Genomic DNA, 18,995 nt, shown 5'->3' on the forward strand with positions numbered 1-18,995 from the left:
ACTTTCCCTTTTCATTGGAAGTTGGTGAACGTCAGCCCCATTTTCAAAGAAATCTAATCCATCCGGTCCCTGCAATTATAGACCAATAACACTTCTAAGTTGGCTTGGAAAACTCACGGAGCGCCGCATCCACAAATACCTCTACAACTACGTCGTCTCGAATAGATCGAATACTTACATCCTTCCAACCTGGTTTCATCAAAGGCGATTCTAGCGTCAATCAGTTAGCTTTCTTTTACAACGATGTCTGCAAAGCCTTAGACGAATGAAAATAAGTGGGGCTGTCTTTTGCGATGTATCAAAGGCTTTCGACCGAGTTCGATCGAGTTTGGCATTAAGGTCTCATTCATAATCTGTCATCCATCGGAATTAGTGGTTCCCTTTTTCATTTTCTCCTCTTTTCTTTCTGACAACGGGTAGTCTTACCCAAATCTGTTTCAAGAATCCTCACTATCAACGCTGGAGTTCCTCAAGGATCTATCCTTGGCCCATTACTCTTCCTTGTCTCAATTTATGACATTGTCAATGACATAAAGACAAACATACGCCTATTCACAGATGACACGCTCAAGCTCTTTTTCAATGTCTTCTTTCATTGCATACGGTACTGGTCGTGCTTTAAAGTACTTTGGTTTGGCATCTACGTCACTGTAGATTTTTGCCTTCATGCCAGTTATTTTTCCTAATCCTTCATTGAATACGGTCCCGTATTTGTTCAAAATCGCATTAAAATCATTGTCATCAGTTGCCCCACTGATTTTTACAGAACATATTTCTCCCCAGTCAACCTTTATTTCTTCCCAGGAGATTTGGTCCGTCATTATTCACCACAATGATCGGCAATACAACGTTCTTGTCCTCGTATTTCAGGTTAACGTTGCATTTCCCAAGAAGTGTTAAATACTCTCCATAGTATGTTTTCAACTTCGCCTTAGTTTTCTCAAAAGATGAAGATTTTTTCAACCTTTCCCAGGTCTCCCGATTAACTATCGTTGCTGAAGCACCAGTGTCCAGCTCAAATGAAACAGTTGTGGAGTTAAGGTTCATTTCAACCTTATATGGCTTTGTATGATCACCAATGTTATGCATGGTGTACACTTCATCGTCCTCCACAAAGTTCTGTTTTCCTAGTCTCTTTTTTAACTGTTTTTGCGGAAGCTGTTTTTGCTTTTTCTCCGCTCTACAAGCTTTTTGCACATGTTCTGTTTTTGAACAATTGTAGCAAACACAATCCTTATATGGACAGTCATTTGGTCCATGAGTTGTACCTGTGCACCTATAATTAACACGGCTTACCACCTGCTTTTCCGGATTGCCTGTTGGGAGCAGTCCTGGCTGGCTTGTGCCTATTTTGACCAACTTTATACACAGTACATGTAATTCCATTTATCGACTGATTATGTTAAGTGGCAGCACTTTTTGCCGCAAGTTCCAAGCTTGTCGCAATAAATATCCAACGCCTTTTTAAAATCCAACTTTGGTTCTGACAGTTATCTCCGCTGCATCCTGTCCTCATTAATACCACAAACGAGTCGATCACGAAGCATTACTTCTTGTGTCTCTCCAAAATTGCAATCCTACGACAATTTACGTAATTCCGCCACATAGTTTGATACAGTTTCTCCCCTTTTTCGAGCACGGCTGTTAAACTTAAAATCTCTGTACTATTTCTGATGGTTTAGGATGATGATGTTTCTGAACAAGTTCTTTTAATTCAGCAAAATATTTGTCACTTGGTTTGACTGGTAAAATTAAATTGCACATCAGTTTGTATGTTTTTGCACCAACCACTGATAATAAAATCGCTTTCTTTTTGTCCGCATCAGTAATTTCATTTGCAATAGAATAATATTCCAGTCTTTCAATGTACTCGTTCCAATCTTCTTTCCCATAGCAAAACTCTTTTATTCTTCCGTACACAGCCATTATCCACTTTCCTCGTCGCCAAATGTAATAACTTAAGATTTCATAAGCTTTACACACATTTATTCTCGACAAGCATCACAGTACAACTGAATACATTTAGACAATGCAAACCATAAGTAATATCAAGCTATAGTCTATTTCACATTACTACAATAAGTAAAAAAAATAAGATGAAACACCAGCTACAATGAGATTCATGAATGTGCCAGGTAGCGGATAGAATTAACAATCTCTTTAGTGTTCCCATTCACTTTGACCAAAGCCGCTGAATGATTGAGACTTTACATAACCGACATATTATGGTGTAATATAACCTCAAAACTTAAAATCATGAAATCCGAAAATATTACACACCGAAAGCTTCTTGCGTTCTTAGCGACGAATGTATAATTTTTGTATTTTAGATAGTTGGGCCATTTACAACCAGTATCAGGTAACAGTTTTGGCATAAATTGCACGATATATGTGAAAATCTAAATAAAATCTGCTTTATTGGATGGATGGGTATACGCTTTTTGAAACGGATAAAAGCTATATTTTTCGGATAATTTATATGTTCGGATGGAAATGTAGTCCAAATAATTGTATGTTGACGGATTTTTTTACGATTTTAGATATGTCAAATCCTTCACGTACATATTGTTTTGTACCAAAAGTGGGTAGTTGTTCCGATCGGGATTCCGGGTTAAAGCATATTGCCTCCATAAAATATCATAAAAACAAGAAATATTACTAGATAGTGTTATTTTATATTAGTTCTGTACACCAAAAATAAATATCCAATGAGTAATTATGACTTTGATGGGGTTTTCTTCATTTCATTCTGTCAAAACATAACGCGCAAGGCTGCAGTTCACAGTTTTAGAACAATCGGAGCACTTCGGCCCTGCTATATAAAATTCAGAATTTGAGCAAGCCCGAAATACATTTTACCAGTGCATTTGGCTTGTGGGCGTGTGCTAATTTATACCACTGCTTTTCATTTCCAATCCACAAACTTTGCCTAATCAGGGGGATATCAATTCAACGAAATTGCTGGGTTTTTTTATATTGAGCTGATGAGGGGGCTGTTTGGTATAATGATAGACCAATATGAGTTAAACGTATAGATGCAAGTGACAAAATAACTTTTGCATGGGACAGATCAATGGTTGTGATTTGTTCCCCTGAAATTTAGTTTCCTTTTTCCCATTCCCCCCCAAAACATTGCTAATATTGGGATATTAACCATGAATATGAATAATCCCTGCAAACTAAAGGAAGGATATGCACAAAGAATCAGTTAAATTGTTCTGTGTACAAATGAAGTGCGCAAAATATATTTACTGACTCTAAGCCAGTGGTCGAAATTAGCACAAGCCCGCAAGCCCTGCACTGGTGAAATGTCTTCCGGGCTTGCTCAAATTTTAAATTTTATATAGCAGGGCTTGTTCAAAAATATGATTCCATGCAATAGTATTAGAAATCGGGCTTGTTCATCCAAAAGTCTAATTTCAATGACTGGTAAGCAAATATTTTAGCCATCTACATGTATGATCACTCTCCTGTCAAAATTTGCTCTTCATTTAAAAACAGTTTTATCAGACATTAAATTTTTTACCATGAAATATTTAAATCAATATCAAAGATGTTCCAGATTATTCAGTAATCCTCTGATTTCCTTGTATATATGCAGTTTTTAAAATATCATTTTATGGTGTGATTGTAAAGCAACTGAAACTTACTACAATTTCACGGCCTCTAAACGCCAGCTCCATCACTTTATGGTGGTGCAAAGAAAAAGAGCTGTCGACACTTCCGTGGTGGAGCTGTGCCCTATGTTTTCATGAACAAACCTCAGGGATACCGTAATTCTTTGTCAGATTTTCAATGAGAGATTTGCTCCCATTTGTCCAAAATTGGTGAGAGAATTTTAATTTCACTCTTCGCGAACTACCTCAACCTTACTGAAAACTATTTCCGAAACAAACGGCTAGGTGTTGTTTATTTTACCATAGAACTATAAGAAATAGTTTTCAGTAAGGTTAAGGTTATCGCGAAGATTTTTGTTTCCACAAGTAGTATGCATAACCAGCAAAATGTTCAATGAATGATAAACATAGCAACTTTTGTATTCATTCCAAAAGCGTTAACTTTTTATATTACTTCAAGCGCAAAACATACTCGATAGCTCAAACATTACTCAACAGCGCCACCACTAGGGCATCAGTGCCACCACTTTTATAAATATGTGCATTTTTCCTTTTTAAGAAGTGCTTATCAGTTTTGTTGTGTTCCCGCATAGGTAATATACATAACAGTTATGTTTGCATGCGTGAGAATGTTCTTACGGGCTGTGTAAGTACCGAAATGTACTTGCTATGCAATCAGATCTCAAAATATGCACAAGTCCGATTCGGGAGAAAAGCTCCTGGCACCCCAGTTTACACAATGTTAAAACGAAATAGTAACCAGCCTACAGTAGAAGTGTTCTAACACGGTACCACATTCTCCGATTTTCGAAATATGTCCGTTAAATGAAATTTTCAAATAAAATTTAAATCATACTCGGTTTTGTTCATGTAAACATAGGGCACAGCTCCACCACGGAAGTGTCGACAGCTCTTTTTCTTTGCACCACCGTAAAGTGGTGGAGCTGGCGTTTAGAGGCCGTGAATTTGTACAGTTTTGATCATATGATTAATTATTCTGGAATAGTTAAACTTTACATGCATTTATATTAATTAAAGTTTGTAAATTATGTTAAATACTGCAATATTGTTTTTCATGGTACCATTAAGAATACACTGTAACTATGGAGCTGCCACCTATGAGTGATAAGATTGCAGCCATTATGGCGAAACTTGAGAAGGGCGAAAAGAAGAGGGAGGTGGCCAATAGGGAGGTGGAGGAGAAACCCCCTACAAACCTAGAAGAGTTTATGAAAGTGGAAAATCTGGTATGTTCAGTTGCAAACCTGATTGCTGATAGATCATTTGTATTTACTGTTCTTGTTGAACAGTTACTCACTAGCCTGCATTTTATTTTAGTATTTTTTCTCAATTTTTCACTTGACAATATGAAAAAGTAAATATTATTGGCAAGATCTGATCAGGGACTCTGCTACCTCACTCACATATTGTCAGTATGTATGGTGAAACGCTGACTGTTCATATTGACATGAGATTTTAGTACCTGCAGTTTAAAAGTAGTCATTTTTGTTAGTTATAATTTATCTTTATAAAAAAAGATTATGTTTTTAATTCTATTATTATTGACTATTACATGTTTTAAACAGAGAAGACACCTTTGATTTGTTGCAGTTAGATTTGCTGGTATATATGTGTTTTCAGGATGAGTGGCCCCAGAGGTTGACATCAGAGGGTCCCATGGACATTCAGGATGAACGTCTCCTGCTTGGAAGCAAGGAGGACATTGTCGAGCTACTACGGGATGCAGCACGTATCCTTTAAGGCCAATGTATTATGGTACCTTGCTTCCAGTGCAAAGAGATGCCATAGCTAGTTTATATCTTAGTCATAATAAAACATTTTTTGTTAGTCTTTGTATTCATATTACCATTATAAGAATTGCTTATGTGATACATAAAACTAAAAACTATTTTGTTATTAAGTAAGTATCGTAATTGGACCACTGGATATCACTTCTTGGGAGACAATTATTTTTATCAAAATTTTGCATTGCCCTGAATTATTTCCCTTTGACCAGTATTTAGCTCTCGGTGTTGAGAAGCTTAATGCAGTCCAGCAGCGTCTTGAGGCCCTGGAGGACACACTCAACTATTACGCCTCACAGATTGTTGCCGAGGACAAACGAGAGTCCAGGCTACAAGACAGGCTCTTTTACTCACCTTCTAGGAGTAGGGAAACAGTTACTGTTATAATTGGCATGTTAAATAGGAGGAAGATTTAAGTAAATACTTCACTCTTGCTAGCTGCATGATGTCAAACTTGATGTCAATGTTGATACAAAGGGCATATCATTTTGTCAGATGTTACTTAAACTACTCTGCAGTAGTAAATGTAGCTGTTCTTTTTTATTTTAAATTAACTTTGATGTACTAGTGTTTCAGAAAACTTTAAACAAATTGCTTCTTATATGTTCTCATGAAATGAAAAGTTGGTTTACTTATATTGATTTGTTAATTTCTGATTTTTAAAAAGGACAAAACCAACAATAGCCTTTATCTGTTTTTCAGCATTTATGACAGAGGTGTCCGGGTCTGATGCTGTAAAGTCTCATCACAGCTCCAAGGGACATAAAAGCTTGGTAAGCATCTCTATCAAATGCTCCGTTATATCATAATTCGAATGCAATGCAAACCATCAATCAATATATTTAAGAATTAAGAATTAAGAAATATTGAAGAAATGAGATTGTAAACATGAAAATATATGAAGATATTTGATTTACTTGTTTAGTTTATTAAACATTTTATAATGCATTCTACACTATTGTAGGCAGACAAGTTTAATATGAAGGTATACTTTTGGTAGTGATGGAATTTGTTTATATACAGTTGATTTTTTGTGTTTAAAAGGTGTTTCAGAGATAAAATGATGTTTAAGTCTGTGCTCAAATGTCATTGTTTGGTAGCTTTGACTACTTTCTTGTTTTACGTTTCATAACTCATTTTGTTGGCGGCAGTTTCAAGGAAATATGAAGAAGAATTTTAGTAATAGTATGCTTTATAAAACGAAATGCTTCAAACTAACACAGGTTTTAAAGTTATTGAATGTTTAAATTTACTAACAAACTAATTTTTGATGGAATTGATAAATGTACTCGATGATCATTTTTATGAAATGTTTGATGTTGTTAGCCTTTTAATTTCTGCCTTTTGTCAGACCTCAGAGTAATAACTTTAACAACTGTCTATTATGTGTAACTGAAAATGTGATATGCAGTTAAAATGAAGGTCAGAGAAGTCTTATGGTACAGGTGTTCACTTCTGCTCTGGACGGCTGTGAGTTTGATGCCAACCAGGGGTACTTTCTCTCAAAAAGGACACCAGTACTGGTTTTTACCCATGACACAGACTCAAGAGTGATTTATATCGGCTTTCAGCTGTCTTCACATTATGGAGCTACAATGAATCAGTTTAATCTAATGAACGTCTGATATAAACTGTTAAATCTGTATACTATTTTACTAATATTCAGTCTGAGCAGATATCAGGTCTGATCAGTGCAGCTGAGAGGGAAGGGGTTCGCCAAGACCTCATATCGGTATTCTAGCACAAATGGCGCGGGAAAATCACTATATTTTTTATGATTATTAATGTAAAGGTTTTGTCTTGTTTATATTTGCATACAAACATTAGTAAAGGCAGGTGGATATGGTGGGAGATTTATCATTGATGTGAATGTATTGTTTCAATCACCAGTGTTGTCCACAGACACTCGCACTTGTTTATAAGGTTTATGTTATGTTGGTGCTGTCTGGAACTCCAGGCCTCTGCAATGAACCGGTATTGGATTAATTAGAACACTGCAAAATGTATATGATCATGGTATTTGGTTATGAATATAAATGTAGTTTTTAGCTCGACTATTCGAAGAATAGATGGGCTATACTACTCGCCCCAGCGTCGGCGTCAGCATCCGGTTAAAGTTTTAGGGCAAGTTGGGATTTTCACTTATAAGTCCAATACCCTACATTCAATTGACTTAATACTTCACGCAGTTGTTCAGGGCCATCACATGATGAGGTTAGATAACTCCATATTATTCTTTACACAGATTATGGCCCCTGATTGACTATGGAACTTCGGTTAAAGTTTTAGGGCAAGTTGGAATATTTATTAATAACTTCTATATCCTTTGTTCAATTGACTTAATACTTCACACAGTTGTTCAGGATCATCACACAATGAGGTTACATAACTCCATATTATCCTAAATACAAGTTATGGCCCCTGATTGACTTAAGTTAAAGTTTTAGGGCAGGTTAAAGTTTTAGGGCAAGTTGGGATTTTCACTTAAAACTCCAATACCATTCATTCAATTGACTTAATACTTCACACAGATGTTCAGAGCCATCACATAATGAGGTTAGATAACTCCATATTATCTTTTATACAAATTATGGCCCCTGATTGAATATGGAACTTAGGTTAAAGTTTTAGGGCAGGTTGGGATATTGTTTAATAACTTCTATACCCTTCATTCAAATGACTTAATACATCACACAATTGTTCAGGACCATCACCCAATGAGGTTACATAACTCCATATCCTTAATACAAGTTATGGCCCCTGATTGACTTAGGTTAAAGTTATAGGCAAGTAAAAGTTAAGGGCAAGTTGGGATTTTAATAAAAAAAACTTCTATACCATTCATTAAATGCACTTAATAAAATTCAAAATTATTAACGACCATCTTACAACAAGAAACATAACTCCGTTTTAAGCCTAAAAACAAATTATGGCCCTTGATTTTTTTTTTTAATTTCCTTTGAAAGGCATATTTGTATATTCTTAACCACATTTTCATAATGGGAAATCAAGTAATTTGAATGACTTGCGTCATTGTTTGGGCGGGCTGGTGGGAGTGCAGCATCAAAGTCACCTTATGTATCGAATTATTTTAGTTAGGTTTGACATAAAGAGACCAAACTTGGTATTATTACATTGTTATTGTATTCTAAGTCAAAGCGGCATAGTCGAGCGCGCTGTCTTACGATGGCTCTTGTTGTTTACATATTTAGCTTGGAGGAGGTATTGTGATAGCCTTCAGCGTCTTCGGCATCAGCAATGTTGGCATTGTCATTGGGCAAACACGTTAACACATGCCATATCTCAAAATTCATTCAAGACAAATTATTTATATGTAATGTGATACACATGTTGACCAAACACATGTTTAGCAAGGCCCATACTCTGCCTGAAAAAAATGAATGAGCATTGGTGTTCGCCAAGTGGCATTCTTATTTGACTGATGTTTTTGTGAGTGAATTTATATACATTATACTAACAAGCGGTATGGGTAACAGAAGAAAATCTGATGAGAGATATTTTATGAAGATGAATTTGGTTCATTTTACGTAGTTGGAGTCATCGGTATTGTTTTTTCAGTTTTTCACTTTGAAAATTATAAAAATGAGTGCCCTGAATGTTAATATAAGTCACATTGGCAAGAATTTGTCACATTCAATAAACCGTTGTTATGATTGTACATAAATGTTCACCAACTACATGAGTTATATCTTAAATTGTGTTGTGAAAGACATGTTGTTGTTGTTTTCTAACATATTTAATCACATACATACTGGAAAACAAACCATACCATAAAGAACTTTAAAAGTGTTTATGATTTAGAAATTTGATGTCATTTCAATTTTCATAACGAAACTTGCCATGCATAAAATTTTGTACATCTGCTTTATAAAATAATGTTCTGTTAATTTTTTTTTTATATAATTGTTAACGAGACTCTCATCCAACTCAAGTATGTGTGTGTTTGCAGGACTTTGTGGATTCTCTAATGGAGACTCGTAAGAAGAGTTTAGAGTATTGCACATTCCCAGGATTCCGGCATGGTGAGCTCATTGAGTTGCCGGGGCAACTGGAATCTCCACCCATCCTGCATAGAGTCACCAAGGCTCAGGACTTCAATGTATGTATTCTAAAACTCACTTTTATATTTTTAAGGGGCACTTGTTGGAATAACTTTCTTATAATTTGACAAAATTTAATTCAGTTAGTAAATAGTAAACTAGTGTGCCTGTTCTACCAGTAAGTAACCTTCACCTATCTGTTATTTCAGCCTGGGTTTAAGAAGTTCTGGAAGAAGATTTTCCTGTCTGAAGCCTCGGTTGCAGTGATGCAGGACACGTTCTGGTGGTTCTTTCTTGAAAAGTTTGATGTAAGAAACATTCTGACTTGCAGTGTTTGTTTGAAAACTGTTAAGAGTATAGCATTGAGTTGAGTGTATATTTATAATTTGTTTATGTTTTCCTATATTATCTCTGGTCACTTAAAGCTCAAGCATAATATGCATTTGTATTTCTGAAACAATAACAACAGTTTCATGCTAAGCCATGTGCTTTGGTTGAAATATGTTAGAGATGTGGTATTTTCTTCTGCAATTTGAATTCGTGGTCGAATTGATCCCCTCAAGATTAAACATTGGTGCCTTTTGTGATTATTTATGTATACCTGGTATTTTTGTATTTGTATAGACTAACAAGCCAATAGACAAGAACCTTCTGTATGACCGCATAGCGGACAGCTACGTTGCTCTCTTCACCAGCATCAATGGGGACGTCAAGGACAAGTTCCTCATGGTAAAAATGGTTTTATTTAAGACATAAAGTATGTTGAATATGAAAACATTGATACTGTTTGTGATGTGAATCATCGGGTTTGTCTTTTCAAATACATGACTGTCTATGTTTTTGACATTTGTTAAGGAGGATAATGGCGACCCCTTAATAAAGAGCATAAAAACAATTATGCTGAATATTGTGACTTCAATAAATTAAGTTGAATATTTAGCTCAGGTGTCACAAACTTAATTGAATTTTTAACTAGTTGTTACATCATTTGTTTTAAAATTAATAAGAACTGCCAAGCATGATATAATAAAAAAGTGAGTATTATATCCTTGTTAATGTGATGGGGTCATTATTTATGTGTGTTATTGAAAACTTTTTTTGCAGGAGTATCCCAACTGCCTGGCCCAGGCTGTTTTCTCTGCATACTGGGAAGCTTTCCCTGAGTCTCGTAACAAGTTCAGTGACCAGCTTCGTCAAGAACTGCTCAACACCATCAGCGAGTGGACCACAGGTATATACATTGTATAGTGCTGCTTAGGTATACTTCATTTCTACATTAATATAGCTGATAATAAATCTTAAGCTTTGTATTAATATAGACTGCATTTAGGTAATTGTTATAATTTGCTCAAGTAAATTAAGCTGAAGAATCAGTTGAGCTCAACTCATGCTTTTTATGTCTTTATTTAACTGTTGTCATTATTGTTGACTCCAGGGGTGAAGCCAGTTCCAGGCACGTTTAAGAGCTGGAAGATGCGACGACTGCAGTCGAAGCCCCTGAAAGGCATGGAGAAAGAGAACAGCAAGACGGCGGAGCAGATGATGCAAGCGGCAGCACTCAACAAAGAGTGTATGTACATGTTAAAGTTTGAAAGCAGTTTGATATTATATATTATTAAAAAACATTTTTGTGTTTAATTATTTTTTAGCCCTAAACCTATACAACTTATAGTATGCCTTAGAAGTTTAAATACATAAAAAATGAAAACTTTATTTGAAGGGATTGTAAAATTTTCCTTTTTCAGTAAACTACTCTCTAGATATTGAGAGTTTCGCCAAGATGGTTGACAAAATGGGCACAGAGCAGGTTATGTATGGCCTGACCCCATTAGGCATGAGTCGTGATGTGACACAGATGACCAACAGCCCGTCCCAGGGCCCGACAGTCATCTCCCAGTCACGCCTGGCGACTGCTGGCACCAGTAGAGGGAAACCAACTGAGGTGGGTAAAGCAATGGGATTTTGAGTTTGGGGAGCAATGAGGGAAGTTTGTGTTCTTAAGATTGATTGTATAAACCTATATAAGCTAGTTTGAATATGAAATGAAATAAAATTTTAAGAAAACACTCTAGTGTTAGCAATACATCAACATTGGGTTGTTCTAATTATATTTCTACCATCTATGTGCATACATGTACATGTGTTTATTTGGCACATGTTTCTTTTTCAAAGTGTATTCAATGTTTTAGTCAAGAAATAATTGCATAGGTCAGATGTATTTACTAATAAGATGAGACTATAGAAAGTCCTTGTAATCAAAGTACAGCAACATAATGGAACTTCCATTGCAGTCTCACCAGATAGGCCCAGGCCCGACCTATGAGCGTGTCAAGTTCAACACTCAGGGTCGCAGCCCGCTCATTTCCCACTACCTTCACCTGCGAAAGCTGAAGGACCTGGAGCAGCCGGGCAAGCGGGTGCGTCGTACAGAGATAGTCAAAGTCCCCTCTCCTGGGCCAACCTACCGTCAGCTGATCCAGAACACTCTTGCCATGACAGATGCCCTTAGCAAGGAGTACCAGAGGTGTGAACTTAATTTCTCTCTATGATGTCATGTAACTGTGTAATTCATGTTTCTTTTTTGCACATTTAAAATATGAAGGCAGTAATAAAACATCATCAGGCATGTTAAGATATGTAGATAAAACTGCTTTCTTCTTAACTGGACTTATTTCTTGGTTTAACTTTGTGAGAAGCACCTTGACATATAGTTGCTAAAACATTCTGTTATATGTTTAAAATGATGTTATCTAGAATTTGTGATGAAACTGATGCTGAGATCTACGAGCTTGAGAGGCGGCAGGCAACAACGAACCGCGAGTTCAACAAGCTTACAAAGGAGCTCATGTTTACCAAGAATCCGGTGGACCTTAAAATACTCAGTGACAAGATCATCGGACTCAGGGTAAGTTCTTCAATAATGGCATACAACATTTATTCCTTTACATTTTTAACAGTGAATACTGCTTTAGATATAATATCCTGTAATGTCTTGATTATTTTTTTCTATAGTAAGCAATATCTTATATTTAGTATGAAGCTACTCACGTTTTATGTCATATAAATGAAAATATATCATTTTTAGATAAAATGGAAATTTGAATTTGAATTTTACTTATCAGGTTGATATTTGTTTAGTTAAATGTTTGTCAATTTTATAGAAAATGCTTGTAAGTTATTTTACTTTGTAGAAGTACAGTATATATGATAGAAGCTACAGTTTTATGTTTGTCATATAACTCGCATTATTGTTTTATGATTTGTAGAAACCAATGCCCTCTAAGGTATATATGTTGAAGAGCCCCAAATTTCACATCCCTATGAGTGTTTCACCAAAACCTTTACATGTACTTATATGATATACTCAGCATTTGCGGCTGATTGCTTTTGATCACCAATCTTTTTTTACGAAGAGTTGTTGTTGTTTTTATTCAGAAAAGTTTTTGTAACCTCATCAGCAAGATTACTATACAGTTATGCATTTTTTCAGCTTTAAATGGTAACAACATTCGCACATCACAACACATATAAGCACACGTTTGTCTTGGTTTGGCTTTTGCTTCATGCACATTGCTTCATGTGCTTTCAAAGGTTGTCCGCATAATCATGTTCATGTTTTCCGTGATATAATAAGTACTGGAGTTTGCTAAGCACCACTTAAGTCTACCTAATAACTCTTATGTCCACATTGAAGCTTCAGGTTTTGAGAAATGGTAGACTATCATACTGTAGAGCTTTGATGATTGTTACAATAATCTTTTGCCACAATGGTTATTATCATACAAAGGGTTGCAACCCTAGTATGAACCATAAAAGAGTTAAGAAACTTGTAATAGTTTTTGTTCGACATTGGTATCTTAGTATTTTTGAATGAACATACATGATTTGTTATTCACCTTACATATATATCGATGCAATGTTTTCCCTCCCAATTACGCACACATTCAAAGCAAACCCCGTGAAGTTTAGTTTCAACTGTGATGTTATTATTTAAATCAGCAATTTATGAACAAGCAAAATATCTGCAAATGAAAGATATTTAAACAATATTTGTCGCAGATAGGAGATTACAATATGACAAAGAATAGCTGCGAAATATAGAAACACTGTCAAGCATTTATGTAAATTCAAGTCTTATTTTTCACTGATCAATGATCTCAGAGTTCTAACATGTTCTTCTATATCCTCCTGTTTGCTTCAATATTTAAATGTTTCATTGAGAACCGAGAAGCGTCATTTGCATATCTATGTGATGCAGAAACAAATTTTTAGCCATTAAAATGTTGACAACATATTGAACATTGGCAACTGAATATATCATTTAACCAAACACGCGTTGTTCAAGGATTGATATGTGCGCACATTTGCTTTGTCGTGCCCGTCACCTGCGTGTTTGTTTTGCAGCACAGACGACTGTCGTCGGCGGTAATGTTTTTCAATGTCAAACTACCTAACACCAACTGCATGTTTTCATCTCATAACCTGTCGTGTTCACAGTGATAAATGTTCAATTCTTATAACATCTAAGATTTGTCTCGTCTTTTTGTATGTCAACATTATATACATTAACGTTATGCATGGCAAAGGTATTAAAGTTTTGGTAGGGTAAAGGAAATCTTTTTTGAACGGATTGTTGGGCATAACCTCATTGGGGGTTGGACAAAGTACGTCATATTTTGGATGGCAAAATAATTATTGTGCCTTTTTGCATACGAATGAAGGCTTCGGGGTAACACCAGCGAAAAACAAATGACCATGTTGTGTATGCATGAATCTAGAAAAGTTTTAAACTCATTCACATCTTTATATATATATATATATTTCGTACTGATAATAATTTTTTATTATGGTCGTCGATTTGCCTTATTTGTATTTTATTTTGTGAATTGACAGTCGTCAGTAACCTTAAGTAGTAACACTATTTGTCGTTTTTGCCTCTCCCGTCCGTTTTCACGTAAAACGACTGTGGATTGTCATGACTTGACATGTAGACACGACTACATAATAATTATCCCATGACACCTGGTGGCTGTGTTTTGTGCTGACCAGGACACGTACATTGTCTCATGGCACATTTATGACCGTTTTTTGTAATAACCTGGAAAAAAATTACCTCACTGGTCACATACCAAGTTAATAGGCACAGATACTTCTCATGTGTCATACACTTGTGCCGGCTGTGTTTCGTCTTGTCTAGGAGATAAGCACAGCTTGTTTATCTTCTGTGCCATAACACGTGTCACGTTGTGTGTTGCCAGGATCGTGACCGGGAGACGCCGCTGCTGCAGGACGACAAGGGGCACCACCCGGCCATCCACGTGACAAGCGACAGTGAGGAGGAAGTTGACGTCAGGTTCGACGAGGACGACTGAGGAAAACCACGCTTACAATGTGAAACACAAAATCTGTGATATTATTTTTGATTGAAATTTAAAGTCTATTATGTTTCATGTATGTCGGAAATGTACTTTGGAAAACGATGATAAATATTTTCACATAGTGTACAGCATTTAATTATTCATGTTTAAGATACTAGTTCAATTAATGATCTTGATAACTAAAATGTGTGAGGGCAGTCCTTGTCATTTACTTAAAGTGCTCACTGGGATGTGATTATCCCTGGGACTGATGCTGACAGTGATGGATACTTGCTCTATCAAGGGTCAATTGAATCCTCCTCAGTTTAGCCGTCACGCAGACAAGGCGTTCATTTTCCATATAGTCAATATTTTCACTTGCCTTAGAAAATAGAATGATTGTCTAGCGTCATTATTTGAACAGTTAATATTGGCTGGGAAATGCTTTTGATTAATGCTGGATCAGATGTAACTGAGAACTGTCAGGCTCGCGTGATCTGCGGATTGGGTCGATTTTTTATGTTGTGTGAGGCGAACATAAACATTAATGATATACTGTTATTTATGGTTGAGTTGTGTTTGAATTTGTTGTTTTGAACATCCTGTTATTTTGAGAACATTATATTATTTGTGAGTAAATGTTATCATGTGCACATGTATACATACAGTATTATTTTGGCTCAACACCACCTTTTTGCCGTACTGCTATACTCCCTTTGCTATTCTTCCATCGCTATTCTCCCCTCGCTACACCACTCGCTATTTTGCCCTCGCTGTACTCTCCTCGCTATAGACCCAATTCTTTTCTCCCCTCGCCATCCTCCCCTCGCAATAGTCCCCTCGCTATCCTCCCCTCACTATACTCCCCTCGCTATGTTGGCCTCGCTATATTGCCCTCGCTATCATCCCCTCGCTATACTCCCATCGTTTACTCCCCTCGCTATCCTCCCCACGCAAAACTGCTCTCGCTATACTCCCATCGCTATTCTGCCCTCGCTATACTGCCCTCGCTGTACTCCCTCGCTATACTCCCATTGCTATACTCCCCTCGCTATCCTTCCCTTGCAATACTGCCCTCGCTATGCTCTTATCGCTATCCTATCGCTTTACTCCCCTCGCTATCCTCCCTTCCCTATACTCCCATCGCTATCCTCCCCTCGTAATTCTGCCCTCGCTATACTCCCATCGCTATACTCCCCTCGCTTTTCTGCCCTCGCTATACTGCCCTCGCTTTACTCCCCTCGCTATACTCCCCTCGATATTCTCCTCTCGATAACCTCCCCTCGCTATTCTGCCCTCGCTATACTCCCTCGCTAAACTGCCCTCGCTATCCTCCCCTCGCCGTACTGCCCTCGCTACATTTCCCTCGCTAAAATCCCCTCGCTATACTCCCTAAAACTATTGGTCTAGTGAGCAGTCTTCGAATCTGCCATACATATAAAAAAAACTTAGACGGACAATAGTGAAAATAATCTCTTCAAGGTCGTGTAAAACGTATGACTATCAAAGATTGCATAAATGCAGTCGAATTGTTGTCTCGAACGTCACTATAGAGAGATAATTGTACTGTCAGATTTTCAACCCTAGAACGTCCGCTGAAAGGTATCGCTTGATTGGTCGCTGTCGTGTCGTGTTTACAAATGACAGCATGTGGAATCTAAGCTAACCCATATTAAAATCATTACGACGTTCCTTTCCATAAATATCGTTTAGATGTCTGATAGGTTGTACATGATTAACGTTGATGATCTAAATGGTGTAGGAATTATCCTTCAAATGAAGTGAGTTTTGAAACATGAAGCATGAATGTCGTACTGTTTTTCCCTCAAATGTCTAGAACCAGAGGAATATTCTACTATGATTTCAGATAGTGAGGAACGTATATGTGTTTTGATTTGTTCATAATTATACAAATACATGTATATATCTGAAAATGTTGAACTGCGTGATCCATCACTTTGGTGTGCTGATTATCGTAAAATGATTTACTTTATGAAGAATGTTAACGAACTTCAGTAGTAAACATCTAGTCTCTATTACTTAAGTTATTATTATTCCAAAACATATCTGAAAAATTATGATGTTTGCGGTATGTTTAATAGAACTAAGAAGCAAGAAATACATTCCATAAAGATAGACGTCATAGATGGAATAACGTTTTCGCTATGTTAAAAATGGACAGCAACCAATTTTATAAAAGTCGGATAAATTGTCCACAGGTTATTTTCGGCTAGTGAACACTTTTCAATGATTTGATTGGTTAGAAAAAAACATTGGATAAATATTGACCAATCAATAAACATTCCGGATAACTTTGACCAAACCATAAAGAGAACCGGTTTTATACAATTGGCTACAGAAGTTTATTGATTAACAGAATAGATGTACATATTCATGATAAATGAATAACAATACCAATTCGATTTTAGTACTTCTTCATATGTTATTTGCATAAAAAGAAACGAGGATGTGTTTATAAATAATATTCATGGCCTAAATGTAAGGGTTTCGTACAAGTGCAAACATTGTATAAATGAATACATTACTTTCATGAATGAAATAAAAGCCGTTCGTGATCTAAGTAAAAATGTAGAAAATGATGAATGAAGATGTGCCAGCAAGAAGAGCTGTGTTCTACCGATGTTCTATGGGAACGCAATAAGGTAATAAGTTTCTTTCTATTTCAGGTTTTGTCAATATAAACTTATCATGTAATTTATATGTTTCTACTGGCATTCAATGTTGGTTCAGACTTGGTTTAAAGTTAGTTTTGTTTTCAAGATAAATATTTGGTACCTCGCCGTTTAAAATATAAACCAATCAAAACATTTTATTCGCACTGTATTTAAACACAGCGGTTTATTTACAACATTTGATGGTCACCTATGTCTAGAATGTTTATAGGCGGCTGGGCTTTTAAAAAAAATCATAACGAAATCTGAACAACTTGGCCATCTCTGCGGAATATAACTCAGGTCTAGTTCCGCGGAAAGAGCCAGGACATATTAATTATCGTTTATTTGTTTGTGTGGACACCAGTGGTGTTAGACGTTATGGATTAATATAGTATAGGCATGGACAAAAATATATTTTAATCTTAATAGTAGAAGGAACATTATAGTTCCAGCATGCGTTCCTTGTGTTAAAACCACATTGGTCTATATCGCGGGTCACTGAGTGCTTTTATTTGTAAAAATGTCCAAATAGACATAATTCATAGACGTTAAGTGGCACTTCCTTGGCGGTTGTTGAGAGACATTTTCCCATGATAGTATAACATTAACAGTTGCATGCAGCACAGGCATGAGTTAAGATCCAGAACTTCCGTATACCATATCATCGAAGTACACTATGATACACTGCATATTATATCGATGCCACTTTCTCCGTTTTATTTACATAACCAATACTTACTCCATAAATCGTGATCATGATGATGTAACCAATATATAACTCATTTACAATTTAAGCATATCTTGAATTCCTGAGAAGTGAAAAAATCAGTTTGACCGTAACTGATGTAATTTGTTCAAAACAAAGTGCATGTTTCAAACCGGCCTAACACTGAATCAGGCGTTGATGTTTGGGCTACCATGACTAACGTTCATTGTACTTGATTATGCATACATCTTATAACGATTTCAGCATATACTAGACCACTGCTCGTCATACATATCCGAGTAAAACTGATTGAAGTTCACTGTATGGTTTGGGATCCTATTACCTCGTATTAGTCAAGGTTTGGAAAACAGACATGTTGTTACGTAACTGAACATGACATTGGATCACTCACATGCATTATATGCTCACATGCATTTTATAAGCCAAAATTGTATGTTCAAATTCACAACCACATATAAATTTTAAATCTCATCCGACCGTGATCAAGATCGGTGACTGACGACAGTTATTAACAGATCGAATATGGGATAAGTCTTCACATTGTTCTTGTTTGTCTGGGATCTGCCGTTATCTAACGTTCGGTGTCCTTCATTTATGCACAGAGGCTTGATGACAGGAGCTGATGGGAGTCATAATAAATAAGTTCAATTAGCCACACTTATATTAAATGGTTCATATTACAGTATAGGGTACTTATGAATCTTATTTTATGTTTAATGCAATGAATTATATTAATTTATATTTATGTGTAAA

At 36.2% G+C, this 18,995-nt stretch overlaps 1 protein-coding gene across 6 annotated transcripts; it reads left to right on the top strand.

Annotated features, from left to right (window-relative positions):
• Positions 1-2,257: 2,257 nt before the first annotated feature.
• LOC128225630 (protein FAM227B-like) lies at positions 2,258-15,499 on the top strand. 6 transcript variants are annotated; one of them, XM_052935524.1, is made up of 17 exons: positions 2,258-2,359; positions 4,707-4,864; positions 5,259-5,367; positions 5,642-5,785; positions 6,125-6,195; positions 6,387-6,407; positions 7,089-7,154; positions 9,393-9,542; positions 9,693-9,791; positions 10,108-10,212; positions 10,588-10,714; positions 10,919-11,053; positions 11,229-11,425; positions 11,775-12,007; positions 12,238-12,388; positions 12,750-12,767; positions 14,742-15,499. In XM_052935524.1, the coding sequence occupies exons 2-17, from the start codon at positions 4,721-4,723 to the stop codon at positions 14,853-14,855; spliced, it is 1,884 nt and encodes a 627-aa protein (XP_052791484.1). In that variant the 5' UTR covers positions 2,258-2,359; positions 4,707-4,720; the 3' UTR covers positions 14,856-15,499. The 6 variants fall into 6 exon arrangements, with proteins under 6 accessions (XP_052791484.1, XP_052791483.1, XP_052791485.1 ...); XM_052935523.1 differs by lacking the exon at positions 12,750-12,767 and adding an exon at positions 13,888-13,908; XM_052935525.1 differs by lacking the exon at positions 12,750-12,767.
• The last annotated feature ends 3,496 nt before the right edge of the window (positions 15,500-18,995 follow it).

The sequence above is a fragment of the Mya arenaria genome, chromosome 3 (genome assembly GCF_026914265.1).
Source record: "Mya arenaria isolate MELC-2E11 chromosome 3, ASM2691426v1".
Taxonomy (NCBI): domain Eukaryota; kingdom Metazoa; phylum Mollusca; class Bivalvia; order Myida; family Myidae; genus Mya; species Mya arenaria.

What these genes read in the sequence shown, in the direction of transcription:
- LOC128225630 (XM_052935523.1), top strand. Translation starts at nt 4,721, where the DNA reads ATGGAGCTGCCACCTATGAGTGATAAGATTGCAGCCATTATGGCGAAA. An exon ending in CCAAGGCTCAGGACTTCAAT is followed by an intron (nt 9,543 to 9,692) that starts GTATGTATTCTA and finishes CTGTTATTTCAG; the next exon opens with CCTGGGTTTAAGAAGTTCTG. An exon ending in GGCAGCACTCAACAAAGAGT is followed by an intron (nt 11,054 to 11,228) that starts GTATGTACATGT and finishes TTCCTTTTTCAG; the next exon opens with TAAACTACTCTCTAGATATT.